This window comes from Temnothorax longispinosus, chromosome 8, assembly GCF_030848805.1.
Source record: "Temnothorax longispinosus isolate EJ_2023e chromosome 8, Tlon_JGU_v1, whole genome shotgun sequence".
Taxonomy (NCBI): Eukaryota; Metazoa; Arthropoda; class Insecta; order Hymenoptera; family Formicidae; genus Temnothorax; species Temnothorax longispinosus.
In genome coordinates this window covers 16,759,114-16,777,618 of record NC_092365.1, presented here as the reverse complement: position 1 = coordinate 16,777,618, position 18,505 = coordinate 16,759,114, and the positions used below count along the sequence as shown (strand labels likewise).

The window sequence follows — 18,505 nt, the reverse complement described above, 5'->3', positions numbered from 1 at the left end:
GCGTGGTTTCGAAACCGCAAGTTCTATCAACTGTTTCTCAAGATTTTCCTAGTGCCTGTATTCATCGCTTGTGTTAACAGTCTTTTCGCGATATGAAGAGCAGTCTTTACACGGCGAACGGGAACTGCCCGACACAGAAGTGTGTGAAAGAAATGGTTTATAACTCGTTTTATCATCCCCGGTCATTTCGCGCGCCTTAAACGTTTACTGGTCACCTGGATCAGTTTAGGGAAGCCTTTGTCACTCTCGTTATTAATTATCTCCAGCGGTGATCATCCTCGCATACATCTATCCTATTCTATTCTTTTTTTTTTTGCATTTTTTTCCATATTTTTCAGTACAGACTGAGATACGCAGACCGTACACAGACGACACGCAAGTGAATAGAACTTTGTTTCAAGACAGATTTTATCCGTCTTACGTTATTAGAGACAAACTGCCAGACAATTAATTACGGGCGATATACATTTTATGATACATTTAGGATATCGATAGTTATGACACGATGCTGCGTTAAATATTGTGTAAACTATGATTATACCGGCAAGGTTCTCCCGTTTTTCTTTTCTCTCGTTACTACTAAATGTGCTATTTCGTCGACAGCAGGAAGTTACAAGTTGGACTCGTCGCTCGCGCGCGTACTTCACGTGTATATTTTCATTATATAATTTTTTTTTTACTTTTTTGCTCTAAATATTAATTTTTATCTCGTTTCCGCATGTTTCGTATCCATTAAACGCACGTACATATATACACATACACGTACGTGCATGCGTACACGCATACTATGTATAATGCGCGCATGCACGCATATATATACGATATGTACATATAAATCTTGCAGCCATAAGATGTTCATCATTACATTACTAATCAAAATCAAAGGATAGAGTACATTATGTTATTATTTACTAATTATGAGAATTATTTACTAACGCTAAGCAGAGAAATCGATTTTGATCTAAGGCCTTGGTCCTTGAATGTTAACCACTCCTTTTTTGCCATTTCCAATAAAGCGAGAGCTTGTGATTGCGAAGAGAAGATGAACGTGGACGTGAGAAGAAGACCGAATACTATTAACTTGCGCTTTCAAACGTAGGGCGTTGAAAAAAAAGCGCTTCAAGCAAGCTCAGAAATCGATGACTTTTTTTTCAAATGATGTACGATACGATACTTTCTTTTGCAATCATTATGACTCGTGAGTATACTATAAATGTAATTGTCATTTCATCCAGTCTCAAAAGACGCGTCAGACTCAGATTAGACTGTATTTTCTCTTTCGTGGATTAATCCTCTTTTTTTGATCATATAATTAGACTGCGATTGTAAAAATTAAGATTGTCTAACAATTTGAATTATTACACACATTAAATTGCAAACGTAGTCTGAGATACAACTGTAAGCTATAGGAAAGTAATATTTGAATAATAAAACTCAAATTTTTAACGTATAAAGGATCACTAAAGTAGGATATTAAGGTATTGAATTTTCCGAAAAGTTTGTGCCAATAAAAAAAATAGCAAACGTATTTATATATACTTTTGTTTCTGTATCTAAGATCCGTATTCGTAGTCCATTCTTATCTCAAGACCGTCTTAAGTAATGTCCTGAGATGCTAACACGGCTGTAATCGATTTGTAACATTTTAAGATTGTACTTAAATATAGGAACGAACTACGAATACCGGCCTATAAGAAAAATTATGAAAATTTCATCTTGTCAAAATTTGTTGGGTCTTCCAGCGAATACTTCTAAAGATGTGGCATAAACTTTCTAGATAATCCAATACGATGGATATACATGTTAATAGCAAATTAGGAATATAAGACAAATAGATCTAGATCAAATCATATTTCAGGACTTGCTGGTCTACTTCACTTAACTAAAGTCACGATCACACTATATCTGTTTTCTATTGCTGCACTGGCTGCGGTAGTTCAAGAACTGTACATATACTAAAGCGTGAGTCTCATGTTATACATTTCTTACGCTTCAATGTATATGTACACTTCTCAAACTAGTGCAGTCAGTGCACGATAGAAAACAAATCCAATATTAGTTAATATTCACGCGCAATATAAAGCAAGTTCGTTCGTTTGTTTGCCATTTTTACATAGACTTTACTGTTACAAGTAGAAAAAAGTCGAATGGCATTAAAATTATTAATAATTGCTACTGGTTCTGCGCAAAAAAAAAAATGTTTCGTGCCGTTTTATATAATTCTCACATTGTCAAGCTTGTATCTCATATAGGAAAAACATATTTCACACGATAAGAAATTATCGACATGGTAAAAAGCACAATTTTGAAAATGACAATTAATAGATATTTTATTGATCAAAATGTCTGTAGGTTCGCTCCTTCTAATTCTAATTTCTTTCTTTTTTTTTTGAAGGCATTCGCTCGTTTTCCTTTCATTATACACATACATCATATACATACAGCATAACTTTTTCACTTCAAGTGTAAAAAGTATAACACGATACAAAGAGCAAAACATATGTTTTTTTACAGAATAGTACACAGGGTCATTAACGCTTTAACGAGCAGACTCGTTATCTTGTTCTGGATCCGACTTCAGGAATCTTGCTTAGCAAGTTTATTGAATTGCCAATTAAATTAAAACTAGAATTAATTTAAATTGCTATTATTTAAATTAATCAGTTTGAAATTGATGAGATACTACAGAGAAAAATTTAACGTGCGGTCGATCCATTTTACATTTCGGTCCTCAATTCTGAAACACTGGTTTTTTTTCTTTTTTTTTGGAGAACGACTTTTTGCTCAACACTTGTTGAACGAAGATATTAATATTGTTACTCTTAATTGTTACTGTTAATATCCATTATTAAGCCATTACTTGCGAAAGCATCCTTCATAACGTACTAAATTCGGGGTATTTGGGGTGAGGCTTTTCCATTTTTTTAAATCTTTTTCTCTCCCCCCCCATAATCCCGGATTCAGTCTCGGTTTGATAGACGAAACGTTCCACCTATAATAAAAGGTTCTACTCGTAATCATCAAATGTTTTAATATATAACCAAGAGATTTAGCTCTCGGTTGTACTTTTTTTTCTCTCTCTCTCTTACTTTCACACACGCACGCACACTTTTCTTTCTCTCTCTCTCTTTCTCTCCCTCACACTCTTTCTCAATACGGTTGATGTCTCTGAAATTGACGCGGTCCCGGACCGTTACCTCGCGGTTTGGGACCATATCCCATATTGTCGTAGCCATCATAACCAGCGTAATCGTAGTTCGCGTACATGTCATCGTAGCCGCTATGATAACCGTTGTACTCGGGGATGTAGCCGTAACCGCCGCCGTATCCGTAGCCGTAACCAGGCGCCCAGAAGCCCTGATTTCTTGGATCCGGATTAACCTTCACTTTCTTGACGTCTACTTCCTTACCATTAATCGTCTGCTTAGGCGTCTTCAACAACTTGTACACGACTTCTTTCGAATCGAACGTAATAAAGCAAAAACCTTTACGTTGATTCTTAACTTTGTCAAAAGGCGCCTGCAGCTCGACAATGGTACCGTATTGGCCGAAGTAGTTCTTAATGTCGTCGTCGGTAATATCGGGAGTAAGACCACCCACGAAGATTTTACCGTGTTGAGGTTTTTTACTGACTCGCTTTGGGTCTACCTGTATAAACAATAAGAAAAAAATGCATAAATATACACGTGTACAATAGAACGGCACGAGAGAGGGAGGTGGCGTTAAGCGTCGTTCCAAATCTCTCGTCATATTGCAAAAACGTGCGTCATTATTAAGGTCGCAATAATCCAGCGAGCAAAGTACCCGCGTAATAACGCTGCCCACACACGTACCTTGCGTTTATTGATATAATGCTCGCCGGATGCGAGTAGCTTGTCGATGGTCTTTGGATTGGTGAACACCATGAAGGCGAAACCGCGCGAAATGCCGGTGTGGGGATCGACCTTGACCGAGATGCTCTCGATTTCGCCAAACTTGCCGAAGTGATCGCGGAGATCCTTGTCGGTGGTGCTGCGGGACAGCCCGCCAACAAAGAGCTTACGCTCGTCGTCCTTGCCGGGGATCCCGGCGGTCGCCTGTTGTTGGCCCGGTTGCGAGGACGAATGCTGTTGCTGGTGATGGTGCTGCTGATGGCCATGATCCTGATTATGAGAATCGTTGGGATGCCCTTTCCCTGGTTGATCCTGCATGTCGTCTTGCGCCTGGTTCTGGTAATCTACCGCTGCCGCCATCGTGATTCGCGTTCCTCCGTACAACTTCGCCGCGCGATATAGACAAAGCGTGCCCGTATCCCTTGGACCTCGGTGCCAACTGCCAGCAGCGTCAGGGCGCGTCGTCTCCCGGCTCGGAAACCGAAATCGGAGCACGTTCTGCAGGCAGATATTCTAGGCGCGTGGCACGGATCCGGAGCTCGACGTCGTCGTTGGATATTCGCTTAAATAATGGACCGGTGTAACTTGCCTCGCCGGCTTTGGCTACAAGAGAGGAGAGGAAAGGAGCAACTTCCGCGTCACGCCGCCGAGAGACAGTTCCGCGCCGCGCTGGGTTCGGCTCCCTGATTCGTCGCCGCCGCCATCGACGCGCCGCTCGGCCAATCGGCGCGCGACACGGCTAGCGACAGCTGGCGGATACCTCGCCGCAGTTGGCACGCCGGAAGTCGCGTGGGTCCCCTTTGTAGCGTCTCTTTCGGCCACCTTCGACACTTCTCCCCCGAATTTCCACATTTTCGCCGCACTGCGTCGCCTCGTGGTGTGCCGCCACCTTGAAAAATAAACTCGCGTTAATTTCAAGTAGCCATACTTGGAAATGTTTGAAAAAATGCCATCGCGTCCGCGACTGCGCGTCAACTTGAATCGCCTTGCGTACCGTACGCTATAAGCCGGCTATACGCAAAGCTATTTAATTTCTCAATTATAATAACGCGAACCTCTCGCTCGAAGGTCTTTACAATGCAACTATTGTAATTAAATAGCTTTTTTGACCATGTAGGTGGTTACTTATTCTGCCTATTAAATTAGCTTTTCACATGGGTTAAGAGAAATACAGATTTATGTTTGGAGTCTTCTTACCGTTCATCTTCATCCTCATCGCCTTCACGCTCCAATGTTGTAATAAATAAAATAATATTCGATCAATTAGACAGAAAAGCGCCATTTACGGTTCGAACTGGATCTTGGTAACCTAATAATTAAATAATATTGCGTCAATTTTTGTATAATATAATATATATAATAATATATAAAATAATATTTTCAACAAAATAAAATATTATTTATTGAAATGAAAAATACTGAAACTTACGTGCGATGCCACATGAAAGTATTCCAAGTCTTGGAACTTATCCAGATAATTTGCGTACCATAAATATAAAGAAAATGATCCAATCGCATTTTACGCGCGGATCTTATGTTAAAATGCGATTAAATAATTTTCTTTATATTTATAATTATATGCAGTTGAAAGTTTGTCTGGATGTGCACTTAGACTTTTGTTTTTTACACGTTCAGCAACAGTGCGGCGATCATCTCGACAGCCGCGTGACGAATGTGGACGAATGTGACGATTGTGGCGAGGCGAGTCCAATCGTCCAATGTGGGTTCACTTTCTCAAATCTTAAGGTGAAATTTCATGGGCAGTGAAAAGTAGCAGCAGATCGTACTGATTGGCTACAAAATAGGGAAGTTCTAGGAACTCGAGAACTTCTTTATTTTGTAGCCAATCAGTACGATCTGCTGCTGCTTTTCACTGCCCATGAAATTTCACCTTTATGAACGCGAAATAAGACTGTATAGTTTTTCATACAAATTTTCCATACAAATAGAAACTCTCGATAACTTCTTTAGCTAATCAACAAGTTTAAATCATTTATCATACGACAAATAAAATATTATAGCTTAATGAATTGCTAATTTATTTGTTATCTTGAATAAAAATGAGAAAAATAAGCTTATATATATAAATAATTACCCGACAAATGGTTAGCCTATCCAGACTGTTCTATCGGACAAAAGACCAGTGAAAACGCCGCTTGATAGCTAACGAGACGAGAGACGATATTTTTCGATACGTAACGGACTTCAAAGAGCAACTTCCAGACCAACCAGTTGCCTCTCTTGGCTGCTCTTGGCCTCTCTGCGTTTGTCGCGGACGAGACGTCGAGAGTGTCGAAATCACCGCGGCAAACGTTTCAATTTCTCGAGGTGAGTGCAATAAAAATCGATATCACCGTCGTTCGCCGCCGCGAGGTTATGCAGTGGACCCGTGCGTCTCACCTTTGCGTCTCGTTCGTTCACCCGGCGGAACAAAATCGTTTGCTCCGGAGCGTCCGCCGAAGATATTTCAGCTGGCGATTCGAAACTCGCCGGAACGACGTCGCTTTGAAACCTAACCTGATTTGGCGACGTGATATCGACCGAATCGTCCCTTACGCAAATAAATTCCGTAAATGTACCTCCGATTTCCCTTCTTATTTTATATCTCGCGAGAAGTAAGAGTCTATGTGTTACTTTTCACCACGTAATCTTGAAAAAAAAAAGATCTTTTGTCTGTAAGTCGATTTGTCATCTCGAACTGTCCAACACAGTGGGAAATACAATTTTAGCTTCTTTCTGCTTCTGACAGAGATATTTGGTTGTGGGATTTCGCTCGCGCGAAATTACATTATCGAATACATTAAAAGTTTCTTCTGTTTCAAGTAACACACTTATCTCATTGTTATTAATTACGTTTTCTTCTTGGTCTCTCGCACACAAAGTCTGTTGTTAGGTAGCAGAAATGTCAGGCAAGCGATCTGCGACAACAGAATTGAATCACGACAACTGGAACGAGGAGAACGAACCAGAGGATGCGGGGACGTTTGCAATGGCGTCAAATGATATACTCGAGAAGAGGGTTATAAAAACAGCGAGGCGTCGTTTGCCATCGAAGGATGTGAGTTTACGTTCCTGCTGTTTGGAACTGCCTCAATTATATTTGCCTTTTATCGCTATGCTGCGTTAACTGTTTTAGGGAAGTCCCACGAAAAGTGCATTTGGGACATTTGCAGGTTTCAAAACCACACCTACGACAAGCATGTCTCCGTTTAGTTTTTTAGCTGGTTCAACCACCGCTTCTAGTACGACTACTTCCACAGCGTCAGCAGCGACGACTGTAAATACAAGTAGCAGGCAGATTGCGAGCAACGGTGCTCCCAAGATTTCGGAAATTGATGCAGATAAAAGAGAGAATACCGCCAAGTTACAAACACCTTCGAGCACGGGTGTGAGCAAAAAGATTTCAACCCAGCAAGGAACTGAAAAGACGAAGAATCACTCGTCAGATTATTACGCGAAACTAAAGGGACTGAATGAAAGCGTCGCTACGTGGATAAAGAGCCACGTAGACGCAAATCCGTTTTGTATATTGACACCTATATTTAAGGATTATGAGCGATATTTGAAAGAGATTACATCAAAAGAGGAACGTACTAAGGCGAAAACCTCGCAAACTTCGACACAGGCTGCGCAAAACGATAGTAAACAGGACACGAGCACGGAGACGAAATCAGAAAAGTTGGCGTTTAGCAATTTAAACTCTAATACGAAGCCTGCTTTAACCGCGGGAGCAGAATGGAAGCCCGAGAAGTCGATATTTTCCAATATTACCGCGAATACCAAATCGATATTCAGTAACACGGAACAGAAGGAAAGTCCTAAATCCGTATTTGGTAATACGGATGTAACTACCGATAAGAGCAAATCTATTTTTGGAAACGTAGAATCGAACGTCGCTAGTAAGAGTATATTTGGCAATACGAACGTGGAAGGTAATCCTTTCTTACATAAACCCACCGTTTCGGACGATGGAAATGCGGACGAGGAGGAAACCAAGTCCAACGCGAAGTCCGTTGCTCCTACCTTCCCTACTTTTAGTTTCGGGCAGAGTTCCACTGCCAGTAACGTGTGTGCTGGATTTAGCTTCGGAAGGTAATTTGTTCGTTAACTTTTTTGATATGATATCTTATATTAAATGAGATGCGAAAATATATTCTTATAATTTATAGTGCGAAACCATTTTCGTTTGCTCCTCAAGCGGTAAAACCGCAAGATTCCGAAGACAAGGCCGACAATGAAAATAAGGAAGAAGAAGATGAGGAACCGCCGACGCCGGATTTTAAACCAGTAGCTGAAGAAGGTGCTACTTATGAACAAAGGTAGTTGTCGTGATTTTTACATTATCTTAGTGCGAATATTGAAATAAAAACTGTACAAAACTTTTTAAATAATGGGATTATCTTTATTATTGCAGCGACTTAATTAAAAACGTTTCTCTTTTTACAGATGTAAAGTCTTCGTGAAGAAAGACAACAATTTTAGTGACAGGGGCGTCGGGATGTTGTATCTGAAACCGACGCCGAACGGGAAAACACAATTGATAGTACGTGCCGACACTGCTTTGGGCAGTTTATTACTCAATACCCTGTTGACTCAAAGCATTCCCGTGAAGCGGATGAACAAGAACACGATAATGTTAGTCTGCCTACCGATGCCAGATTCCTCACCGCCGCCAATCCCAGTGCTGTTGAGAGTAAAAACTAGTGAAGCCGCGGATGAATTACTGGAGGCGTTGAATAAGCATAAAGAGTAGAAAAGAATTTACGCAAAACTCAGTTTGCGTATCCGAACAAAAACATTTTTTTTCGACGTTATCTCGCGAAGAATGAAATGAGTGCTAATCTATACATAATGGAAAATTTGTTTATTATTAATCAGCGTAACGGTTTCATATCGAGCTTTATTCACCATTCCATAAAATGTAAATTTTGCGATCGTCTAGGACTTTGAACATCGGGAGTTAACGACGAAAATTCCTGAATAGATATCAATGATAAATTTTTTCCAATTGTTCATATACAGGTACTGAATAAAAATGTAATTATTTGTCTTGCTAGATTCTACCTAAGAAGAGATACAAAAATTCAATAGTTTCTAAAAAGATGTCTCAATTTACATGTATGACACTATGAATCGGAATGAGTGTTGCAATTGTAATCAATAATGTAATAATAATAACAATTGGAAATATATGTACATAGTAGAAATACAATAGTGTATATTACGAACAAGGCAGTTTGCTTGTGACAGCTGGTGAAATATTCTGTACTATTAATTACAGAAATAATTGTACTGTTACTGAAGTTAATTACAAGTTCAAAAAAATTATAGATTAAGCAGAATTGTTTGATATTTAATGGAACGAACTCCTTGACTTATTTATAGTAATTGGTACAAAATAAGTAAAAAAAATATTTGACATCACTCTACTATCATGTTGTATTTTTAATGGAACTTACGTATTGCGAGTTAGATTACACATTCGAAAATCAACGAACATTTCAGGGTGAGGAGATATTAATTTTCCACAAGTTATAGAGTTATAAATTATCTATCATTCATTCTGTCACTTTATTTATACATTTGTTATACGTATCTAATCATACAAAATTATTCTACCTCAAAAATTTCTTCCTTTCGATCAAAAGTATATTTTCTCTGGATTGCGTATATTATTTGAATCATAGACAATTATATAAGAAATATAATGAACGAATATAAAATGAAGATATATATATATATACGTATATGTATATCTAATAATCTTTTCGTGAGATAATTCACGAGAAAAATATCAGCAGAAGTAATCTTTAGATACAAATAGATTGAAAGACACTTTATTCATGACAATAAATTTCTTATAATTAGCTGAAGCTTTTTAATTACATTTGCACTGAGAAGAGCCTCTTATAACAAATTATAGAATTATCTATATAAACCGATTGTATATATACAAGTCTGATGTTTCTTTTTAGATTTCAAGGAATATAATTTCGCACATATAGTAATATCGTAATTGATTAGACAATGAATTGTGTTTGTCTCTAATTAAATGATACATAAAGTACATAAAAACCTGAAAAAATGGATTCTTAGATATTTAATATTTTCAGTAGTGTTACCCAATAATACACGAACTTTCTTCTAAGTGTTTCATGAGCATGTCATCATTAAAGAAATTAAAGGACAAATATATTCTGTATATACAAATACAAAACTAATATAATTGCTTAAATCATACATGTATATTGTGTAGACATGCATTTTACATGGAAATATATTATTATGGCCTATACAAGAGTTGAGAAAATACAGGAATTAGTTTCTTGTTTTCTAAAAAATATCGTGATGCCGTGATCGTCTGTCGTACTGTACATTTCGTGAGAATACACGATAGTTTTTGCATAGTTTTTTTCATCTTTAAACTCTTTGCGCCATAAACGGCGTTAGAGGACCCATCTGCCCTAAACCTACTTGAATGTGCTGCATATGAATTTCTACGCAGTTTTGAAATACTTGCTGATTCTCCGGACTGAGTTTTGATCTTATTTGTTCCATGGTACCTTGCAATACTTTGAGCTCGTATGCGTTTTGATCGGAATCCGATAAGCTCTGCGTTAGAGAAAATAATGGTTTTAGTATGAGACAAGTGAGGAGCAAAATAAATTTAGCAAAAATATCCATTTATACTTACTTTCACTTGTAACATCAACGCAGTCAAATCCGTCACCAATTGAGTCATTTTTCCTGGTCCTTTATCGTTTATTATATTATTTTTAGCGACCATATCTGTCGCTTCTTGCTTGCACTTCTCTCGGAGATGTGACGGTGCTAACATCGCCGCCACGCTCGGTTCGGGCGCCATTTCTTGACACAATTCTTGTATCTCGTTCAAAAAATCTTGAAGAGCTCCATTCATTCTCTCCAATTCAACAATAATTCTGGAAATGACAATATAGTACATTAAAGACACCACGATACATTATATTTAAATTAGGTATCCCTTAAATATTTTTTATCAACAAAATGTTTTATGTATTTAGCTAATCGTACCCTGCGTATTTTTTTTCAAAATCGGGAGGAAGCGATTCACCTAAGGAGCGTCTCTTCTCAGCTTCCCCATTCATCTCTTTCAATTTCTTGATTTTACTCTTCTTAGTTAATAATATTTTGTTCACTTTGACCATAAGTTCGAGTAACTTGAGCGGAAAACCATTCACCATACCGCCAGTATTCGTCTTTTTCGGAATGGATACAGAGGCATTGGATATTAAAGGATCATTGGTCAATCGCGGGGATAATTTCATCATGTACGGTGGTGAAGGTACATATTGCAAAGGCCGCGGTCTAAACTTTTGAGAGAATGATGCCAAGCTGATCGTTTCCGGTGGTTCATTCGACTAGCAGAAATAAATTGTACATTAATATGTGAACGTAATCGTGAATTTTTATCGGAGAGAAAGAGAGATCAAGTAACATACCAAAACTTCATAATCAGGGACACTGTGCGTCCCAAGTCCGGCTCTCTCAAACGTAATTCTGTAAGTATTATTACTGGTATCGACGGCGTCGATGCTCCCAGTGAATAAACCATCCTGCGGTTTTCTTAATCTCGCCGTGACTTTCGTACCGATTACTAATTGCAACGGTATTTCAGGTGGCAGATCCTTGAAAGTGCTTATATCCGCCGTCTTCCTCTGCTGCAGCATCCGTATTTTCTGCCTCTTCCTCTCCAGCTCGCGTCTCTCCTCCTCGAAGAACGACTGCGAGCATCTCCGCGGCTTGCCCATCATCCTTCTGATCTTGCACCATTCCACGCGCGTGAGTTTGCGAGTTTTCAATTGCGGAAACGATTCTTTCAAGCATATCATGAAGTCGTTATCACCCTCGAATAATATCCTGCGCGAAATAACGTTATGTAGCATTAGGAAAGCTGATTTATTAATATCTGTATTTTTCAGTATTATTTCACGTTATCATGTTTGCACGTACTTGTCAATATTGCTGTAAAACCACTCGTAACAGACCCACTTATGCGCTTTCGGTAGCTTCAACAAGTTTCTCAGTCTCATGCCAATCTTCTGTCCTATCTTACGATCCGGCGACGCAAGTTGGGACAGCTTATCGGGCTCCTTTTCCTGCTTGACCGGAGTCGTCACAGGAGTTGCTGGTTGCGAAGATGAACTTGTACTTTTCGGCGTACTCGATATCTTAGGCTGCCTCTTTACTGGCGACGGTCGCATCATCTTTTTGGGAGATTGTTTCACATCTATTGCCGAAGGGTCCTTCTTGATTCTGCGAACATGATTATTACATATTTAATTGGTAAAATTGATCATTTATCGAATTACCATTAACTTCTATTTCTAGGTAACGAGAAAAGTTACTCACCTATGGTGTGGATGATTGATTAAGACGTCGTCATAAAATAACTTATTCTTTTTCCTGATTCTAGCTGGCATGCCTCTGCGATTCAACACCTGTACAGGCTGCGTCGGGGGATTCGGTTTGGAGGGCGGTTGAGTGCCTACCCTTTGCAGACCTAGAGCCGCAGGTCCCAGTTCCGGTATCGGCTCCGATTCCTCCGTGTCCATTTGCTGATCCATCGAGTGATTCGAATTATGCTGCTCATCCATATCCATCATATCGTCGTCCATTATTTCTGTCTTAATTTCATCAACAGATGGATATCCACCATTTTTTATGGACAGCAAAGCCTCCGCAGATTCACCTGGACGAATTTATTCAAAATCAACATGTGCATACGTGATCCACAGATAAAGCTATCAATGCTCAAGCAAGATTTATTCCTATTATAAATTACATATTCCCGGCAAAAACTGGCAATATCTCTGATACGTATACAAATTTACATCGCGCGAAAGAATAAAACCGGGAAATTTTTAAAAAATGTATATACTCAAGCTTGGCAGTCAGCTAATGCATTCGCGGTGAACGTAAGAAGTTAGAATCTGACCGGGTCGATCACGAGAGTTGGGGGAACGCGTACGCCCGCACCTTCGGCCCCGCGGATGGAGTTGCGGGACGTCAGATCGGCGAGGACGGCAAATTCGCGAGGGTGGTATCGACCGTGCACCCATCGAACTCCACAACAGGGACGACATAACCAAACACGGAGGGCGTCCGATAAACAGACCGCGCGGGCGGCCGAGCCCGCGGCGGCGGACGTCGCCGGCGGGTGGGCGCCGCGGGTCGGGCGCGGCACGCGGACGCTCCGCCGTCGGTGCCCCGCTGGATTAACGACGTGCCCACGGACAACCACGGCGGTATCCCGCTTGAATCGCGTGCTGATGATTTTTGAAATTTTAAACCCGACCCGCACCCGATCGCCGTTCGAACGGTGATTGCGGCCGGTGCGGGCGCGTCGGCCGCGGCGGCGCCCGCCGTACCGGTAAACCGGGAACGCGGAATCCACGGGCGTCGGTCCGCGGGGTCGCCCGCGGCCGCCCGTCCCGCGAATTTCGGCGAAAATAACGCAAAGTTTACTCACTTTCAACCACGTCCGCCATGTTGACAGTCAAATGATGCATCATGGGTACGTACTTCCGACTTGTCGGTCCGCCATCTCGCGTAAAACCGGGCCCGGTTGGCGATTGGGCGCCGCGCCGGAAGTTGCGCGCCGCTCCCCCCCTCTCGCCCCTCGCGCGCGACACGCGCTTTGGGACCATCTGGGACGCGCAAGGTGAGAAAATTGACGACTGTCGCGAGTCCCGCGCAGTCCCGCGGGTGCCCGCAACCCCTGCGCAACCCCTGCTCGAGATTGAATTTCTTTCACTGTGTTTCCATCTTCCTCGTTTTTTCCATCATTAGGAGTATTCAGAGGGAACCGCCTTTCCAATCGCTTTCACATGGAGCGTACGGTTATCGGCGATTGATAAACGTTCTTCTTACAACTTTTGGCAATACAGAAAAGTAAGCAAATATATCAATCTGCAGGGAGAGAATATTATCTCGATATTAACGAACCCGTTAATCGCAAGTATTAATGATAAGCAAGATCTGTTAAAAGGATTAATGGTGTTTTTCTCTCATTGATATTCTATTAAAACTATTAAAAGAATGTTTCGGAATTGAGGTTATTATGCATATTAGTATCTATGTTAATATTATTCGCGTAATCTATAACGCTATTTATTGTTTATTCATTGTCGTTTAGAGATCGAAAGCTCGAATAAGTGACACGCGAATCACGGACAACGAAATGAAATGAAGTGAAACGTTTTAAGAATATTATAGAAACGGTGTTACATCAAATCGTTTGAAATAAAATTTTGTGTTTTTCGTAGAATTGTACGCGTTAATTGCGCGTGAATTGCTATGCGATCGTTATACTCTAGCTAACAATAAATTTGCGTGTGATTTATCCATTAGATAATTTCATTCTCATTCGCTCGATCGAGCGGAGCAGATTTCATTCTTTCAATAAATGAATAACGCGCGATGATAGACAGTAACACATATTATGTGAATTATATTGTAAAGTTAAATATTTCAAGGCAACAATAGACCGGCCGGCACGCGGCCTCGGCGTTTGTTTACGCGCGGCGTACGCCCCGCTTACATGTTATTGCAGATATCGGCTGAATAAACGCACCCAATGACGGAGGACGAAAAATTCAACCGCAAGGAACGAACCTCGTTAGCATGCGCGGCTTCTCCCGGTTTCTTCACTGCTCACTTCAAGCGGTTCTTCCAGGTTCCCCGCAGTTGACGGCGTTGACACTCCTTCTTCGTGCCTTAATTTTCCTCAGTTTTTTTCGTAACGATTATGCAAGTCGCTCTGATCATTATTGCAGCTTTGACATGGAGAAACTGCGTGGCCACCGACGGCACGCTTGTCAACAAGTACTGCCGAGATAGAGACAGATTGATCACGTCCGAGGAGAACGACGAGTATTTGCTCATCGGTGCGGAGAGTAAAACGAACATTATGCTAGCCTGTCACTACTGGTAAGAATTGTCAAGACACACGATTGTCGGAATGTATAAAATGATATGTCTACGAATCCGCAGACAAGCGATAGCTTTTTCGTTCATTTGAAGTCAATGAGTCAAAAATAATGACGTTCAACACCCCTCTTTCCCCTACACTATTTAACATTAATATTTCAATATTATAGTTTTCTATAATACTCAACATTGTAAGTATTATGTGCAACACATGTTATAAATACACTTATATTGTTGAGTATAATTATACTATAATATTATATATGTAATATATAAATTTATGATAAATTATATAATTTTATAAAATTATAATATTAGTTTGATGACACTGTTAATGTTTATTAACTTTTATTAGTTTAGTGTTTATTAACTTAATCGGCGATTAATTTACCAAGTGATACTTGTGTCCAAGTGATATTTTCTTTACATCAATAGAATTATTAATATGTTAATAAGTAAGTCATATAAAGGAAAAAAGATAAGATTAATTAATTGTATAGTTATAATTGTTATAAAAATGTTTGCTTTAAGCAATTCTGCCGATTAATTTACAAAGTAATACTTGTACTCTATTTTATTAACATGAATGTATTTATTTTGTTTTTCAGTATGTAGAAAAAAATATTAAATTAGGGACGAGAAATTAAATAATTACAAAAATGCTTTAAGCAGTTCTGCTGGTTGATCGGCCATTAAGTTAATCAGAGTTTGAGTAAAGTCGTGCTAAATAAAAGCTTTCTTTAATGAATTTAATTAATTATGATAATTTCTCGGGACATGAGAACTATATATTTTCTGAAGCGATATATTTCTCGGTAAACTGTTGGGAATCCGAATTTTCGCAGAAGCAACGAGCACGAGGAGCCCCAACCGAAAATTTGGTACTATCAAGATCGGTATCGAGAAGAATCGGAAAAGGAAGTCGAGTTGGGAATGGATAATAATGTTTCATACAGTCGAGTCTACATAACACCGGATCTTTCTCTCGTCGTGAAAAACTTCACAGTCACCGACGCCGGCGTTTATCGTTGTCACGGCGAAGAGGGGCAAGAGAAAGAAAATAAATATAATTATAGGATCGAACGTAAAATAAATTATAACAATAGACGTAATATTTCATTTTGTTATAATATTACACTATACATGTTTTGTATTGAGTGCATATTTTGACACAATTAGCTTTATTTTTAACGATGGATTATTACTAAAAATTCTTGACCGATTATAGGATATTAATCGCAATTCAACTTGTGTTTTTAGTTTTTACAATGTTAATTTTAATTATTTGATTCTTACAAATTTTCGTTGAACAATACATATTTGTTGCCAGTTCTTGAGTATCGAAATTAACATTCATTTTTATGCGCGACAGCTATTCTCAAAGATATTGGCGGCGAGTTTATAGAAAAGGGAAACATAACCGAGTGGGAAAAGTATCGCGAAACATATTTATGGCCTGTCACTACGAGATTTGCAGTGAGTTAATGAACTGTTAGTTGATTATAAATAAGATTGCGATATATATTGTTCTGTTCATTCAGTAAATTTAAATAAAGAATGGGACAGAGACATTTTATTTGAAATAACTACACGACACATACACGTCATATCGAGACGTAATATTGAAGAGTAATTTTCTAAATTAACGCGATTTCAAAGAAAGGAATTTCTCGTCAGGTCTCGAAAATGAGAGATTTAGCAGATATCCGTGAGGAAGGAGTAACCCTTCAGGCAGTGTCCGAATGGGGTCCCTGGAGCTCGTGCAAGCAATGCATATATAATCGCGGTATCAAAACCAGTAGGGGTTATTGTAGATTAAAGCGCAACATAAATTCGGCGAGTGGCTGTATTTGTGTTTTTATTCTTTCCCATTATAAACTTGAAAACGTCCATTATAAATTTCAAATTTTAAACACTGATGATATAATCTTTTATTATTATTTTATTAATCGCTTTATTAATATCTATTATTATTTTAGACGGTGATTGAGAAAAATGACTCGATCATTATACACTTCTTCCGAGGATCTCCAATGCTTCCTTGCAAGTAAATGTCTGTAATTGCGAAACTCTAACAGCGATTCTTTACGCAATATAGTACGCAAATTTTAAAAACCCTGTGCATTCTCAGATCTGTCCTGCTTCAAAATGAATTTCCTAGCATCAGCCGTGTCGTACGATATTTGCCGGAATTTATTTTAACAGAACCTTGCAAGAAGTGTCCACGCGTAAAGAAAAGGAGGAAGGGCGAAAAGTTTCGCTATGCCAAACGATATGTTCTCGCCGAAGGCGCGCATCTCGCCGTATCATGTCCGGAGTAATTTGCCCAAAGATTCCTCAAGCGCAATCTTTTACAAAATCCAATTAATTCTTCTGCGCTTAACGTATCACATCTTATACATTTAAATACAAAAATTGGAAACGGACAACGTATCTTCAATATAGATCGAGCACAGCGTCGCAAGTAATTTGGAAAAAGGATACGCTCACTCTGAAGAAGGGAATGGGTCAATCGTTTCGTAAAAAAGATGAAGAAGCTCGAGTGATGGTAGACACTTTCTCAACGCTCTATTTAACAGGTAACGTAACGTTACGTATATTGATCTCTTAGAATTAGATTTTACGAAAGCACAATCTGAAATATATTTGTTTTATTTATCCAAATGCATGACAAAACTTAATAACTTCTACGTGTAACAAATTTTAATACTGTGCGCATTCTTTCTCGATAGACGTGTCGAAAGAGGAACAAGGTAACTATACATGTTACGTGGATAACATTAATATGATGCGCTTGAAGATTATCGTCGTATCTAAGACTCGGCTTTTGACGCAAGGTCAGTTAAAACTCGCACAATTAAAATTATTATCAACAAATACATAAAATGTAATGACAAAAATAATGATAAAAGTTTTATTATTAAATAGCTAATTATAAAATTATTAACATCTTTGTAAGCGCGTAAAATTTTTCTAAATGTATAAATTTGTTCGTACGTGTCGCTTTTTTACAGCTTTCTTTCGACATTTGAGCTACTTAGGATTTATAATTTTCTTGACTTCACTCTGCTATTGCGCGGGTGTAATAATGGCCTGTCGGCAAAGAATCAAATTTCAGCCTTTGCCGCAAGACGATCTTTCAGGAGAGGAAGTTGAATAATTTCGATGTCAAGTTGTAAATTATCTTGACATTTTATAGAAGTTAATAATAATACTTACATCATATTATCTTAAATTAAACGTTTATTTTAAACTATTAATCTTCTTGTAGATATATATTATATATAATGTATTTTTCTCACAATCTCTCTCTCACAATGATTTTTGTGTTTATTAAAATTAAAAATTTTTTCCAGAAAGATATCGAGAATTATTTAAAGTCGCCTCTTTTGGCTCTTGCCTCTTATAGCTAACGCTGTTAATTGCATAGTTTTGTCACGCGCAATTATGTATTTTTAATGTTATTGTGGATGACTTTATTGAACAAGCATTTTGTGCGACTGGTTATCGGTCGAGAACACTTCGTGAGACCTCGTGGCTATCTCCTTCGCGTTCCCTCGATCCGATCTTCTTCGGCATGCTGTGACCTTAAACTCGAGTGAAAGGGGGAACTGGTAGAGACAGCTACAAGGCGTACGTATCCGTCTCCAGACAGTTACGTT

The 18,505-nt window shown here is 39.0% G+C and overlaps 4 protein-coding genes across 19 annotated transcripts; 2 read left to right on the top strand and 2 right to left on the bottom strand.

The window, feature by feature from the left end:
* Positions 1-301: 301 nt before the first annotated feature.
* LOC139817292 (RNA-binding protein squid) lies at positions 302-4,509 on the bottom strand. 2 transcript variants are annotated; one of them, XM_071785272.1, is made up of 3 exons: positions 3,834-4,507; positions 3,198-3,648; positions 302-2,992 (listed from the first exon to the last, which is right to left on the bottom strand). In XM_071785272.1, the coding sequence occupies exons 1-3, from the start codon at positions 4,230-4,232 to the stop codon at positions 2,961-2,963; spliced, it is 882 nt and encodes a 293-aa protein (XP_071641373.1). In that variant the 5' UTR covers positions 4,233-4,507; the 3' UTR covers positions 302-2,960. The 2 variants fall into 2 exon arrangements, with proteins under 2 accessions (XP_071641373.1, XP_071641372.1); XM_071785271.1 differs by having other exon boundaries at positions 302-3,648; positions 3,834-4,509.
* Positions 4,510-6,044: 1,535 nt separating this feature from the next.
* On the top strand, positions 6,045-9,208 carry Nup50 (nuclear pore complex protein Nup50). 5 transcript variants are annotated; one of them, XM_071786703.1, is made up of 5 exons: positions 6,045-6,200; positions 6,755-6,930; positions 7,009-7,964; positions 8,042-8,191; positions 8,319-9,208. In XM_071786703.1, exons 2-5 carry the CDS (start codon positions 6,775-6,777, stop codon positions 8,623-8,625), a joined length of 1,569 nt encoding a protein of 522 aa, XP_071642804.1. In that variant the 5' UTR covers positions 6,045-6,200; positions 6,755-6,774; the 3' UTR covers positions 8,626-9,208. The 5 variants fall into 5 exon arrangements, with proteins under 5 accessions (XP_071642804.1, XP_071642809.1, XP_071642808.1 ...); XM_071786708.1 differs by having other exon boundaries at positions 6,063-6,200; positions 6,766-6,930; XM_071786707.1 differs by having other exon boundaries at positions 6,126-6,441; positions 6,766-6,930.
* A 485-nt stretch (positions 9,209-9,693) lies between these two features.
* LOC139818150 (protein lin-9 homolog) lies at positions 9,694-13,463 on the bottom strand. Of its 3 annotated transcripts, none has more exons than XM_071786695.1 (7): positions 13,384-13,463; positions 12,264-12,603; positions 11,865-12,167; positions 11,354-11,771; positions 10,926-11,272; positions 10,567-10,813; positions 9,694-10,484 (listed from the first exon to the last, which is right to left on the bottom strand). In XM_071786695.1, the coding sequence occupies exons 1-7, from the start codon at positions 13,424-13,426 to the stop codon at positions 10,293-10,295; spliced, it is 1,890 nt and encodes a 629-aa protein (XP_071642796.1). In that variant the 5' UTR covers positions 13,427-13,463; the 3' UTR covers positions 9,694-10,292. The 3 variants fall into 3 exon arrangements, with proteins under 3 accessions (XP_071642796.1, XP_071642797.1, XP_071642798.1); XM_071786696.1 differs by lacking the exon at positions 13,384-13,463 and adding an exon at positions 12,850-13,358; XM_071786697.1 differs by lacking the exon at positions 13,384-13,463 and adding an exon at positions 12,793-12,988.
* On the top strand, positions 13,460-18,339 carry LOC139818154 (uncharacterized). Of its 9 annotated transcripts, none has more exons than XM_071786712.1 (12): positions 13,460-13,575; positions 13,704-13,805; positions 14,050-14,134; positions 14,467-14,843; positions 15,692-15,927; positions 16,216-16,319; positions 16,521-16,679; positions 16,823-16,890; positions 16,975-17,160; positions 17,289-17,422; positions 17,576-17,680; positions 17,858-18,006. In XM_071786712.1, exons 4-12 carry the CDS (start codon positions 14,662-14,664, stop codon positions 18,001-18,003), a joined length of 1,320 nt encoding a protein of 439 aa, XP_071642813.1. In that variant the 5' UTR covers positions 13,460-13,575; positions 13,704-13,805; positions 14,050-14,134; positions 14,467-14,661; the 3' UTR covers positions 18,004-18,006. The 9 variants fall into 9 exon arrangements, with proteins under 9 accessions (XP_071642813.1, XP_071642823.1, XP_071642817.1 ...); XM_071786716.1 differs by lacking the exon at positions 13,460-13,575 and adding an exon at positions 18,200-18,333 and having other exon boundaries at positions 13,582-13,805; positions 17,858-18,044; XM_071786717.1 differs by lacking the exon at positions 13,460-13,575 and adding an exon at positions 18,200-18,321 and having other exon boundaries at positions 13,582-13,805; positions 17,858-18,018.
* The last annotated feature ends 166 nt before the right edge of the window (positions 18,340-18,505 follow it).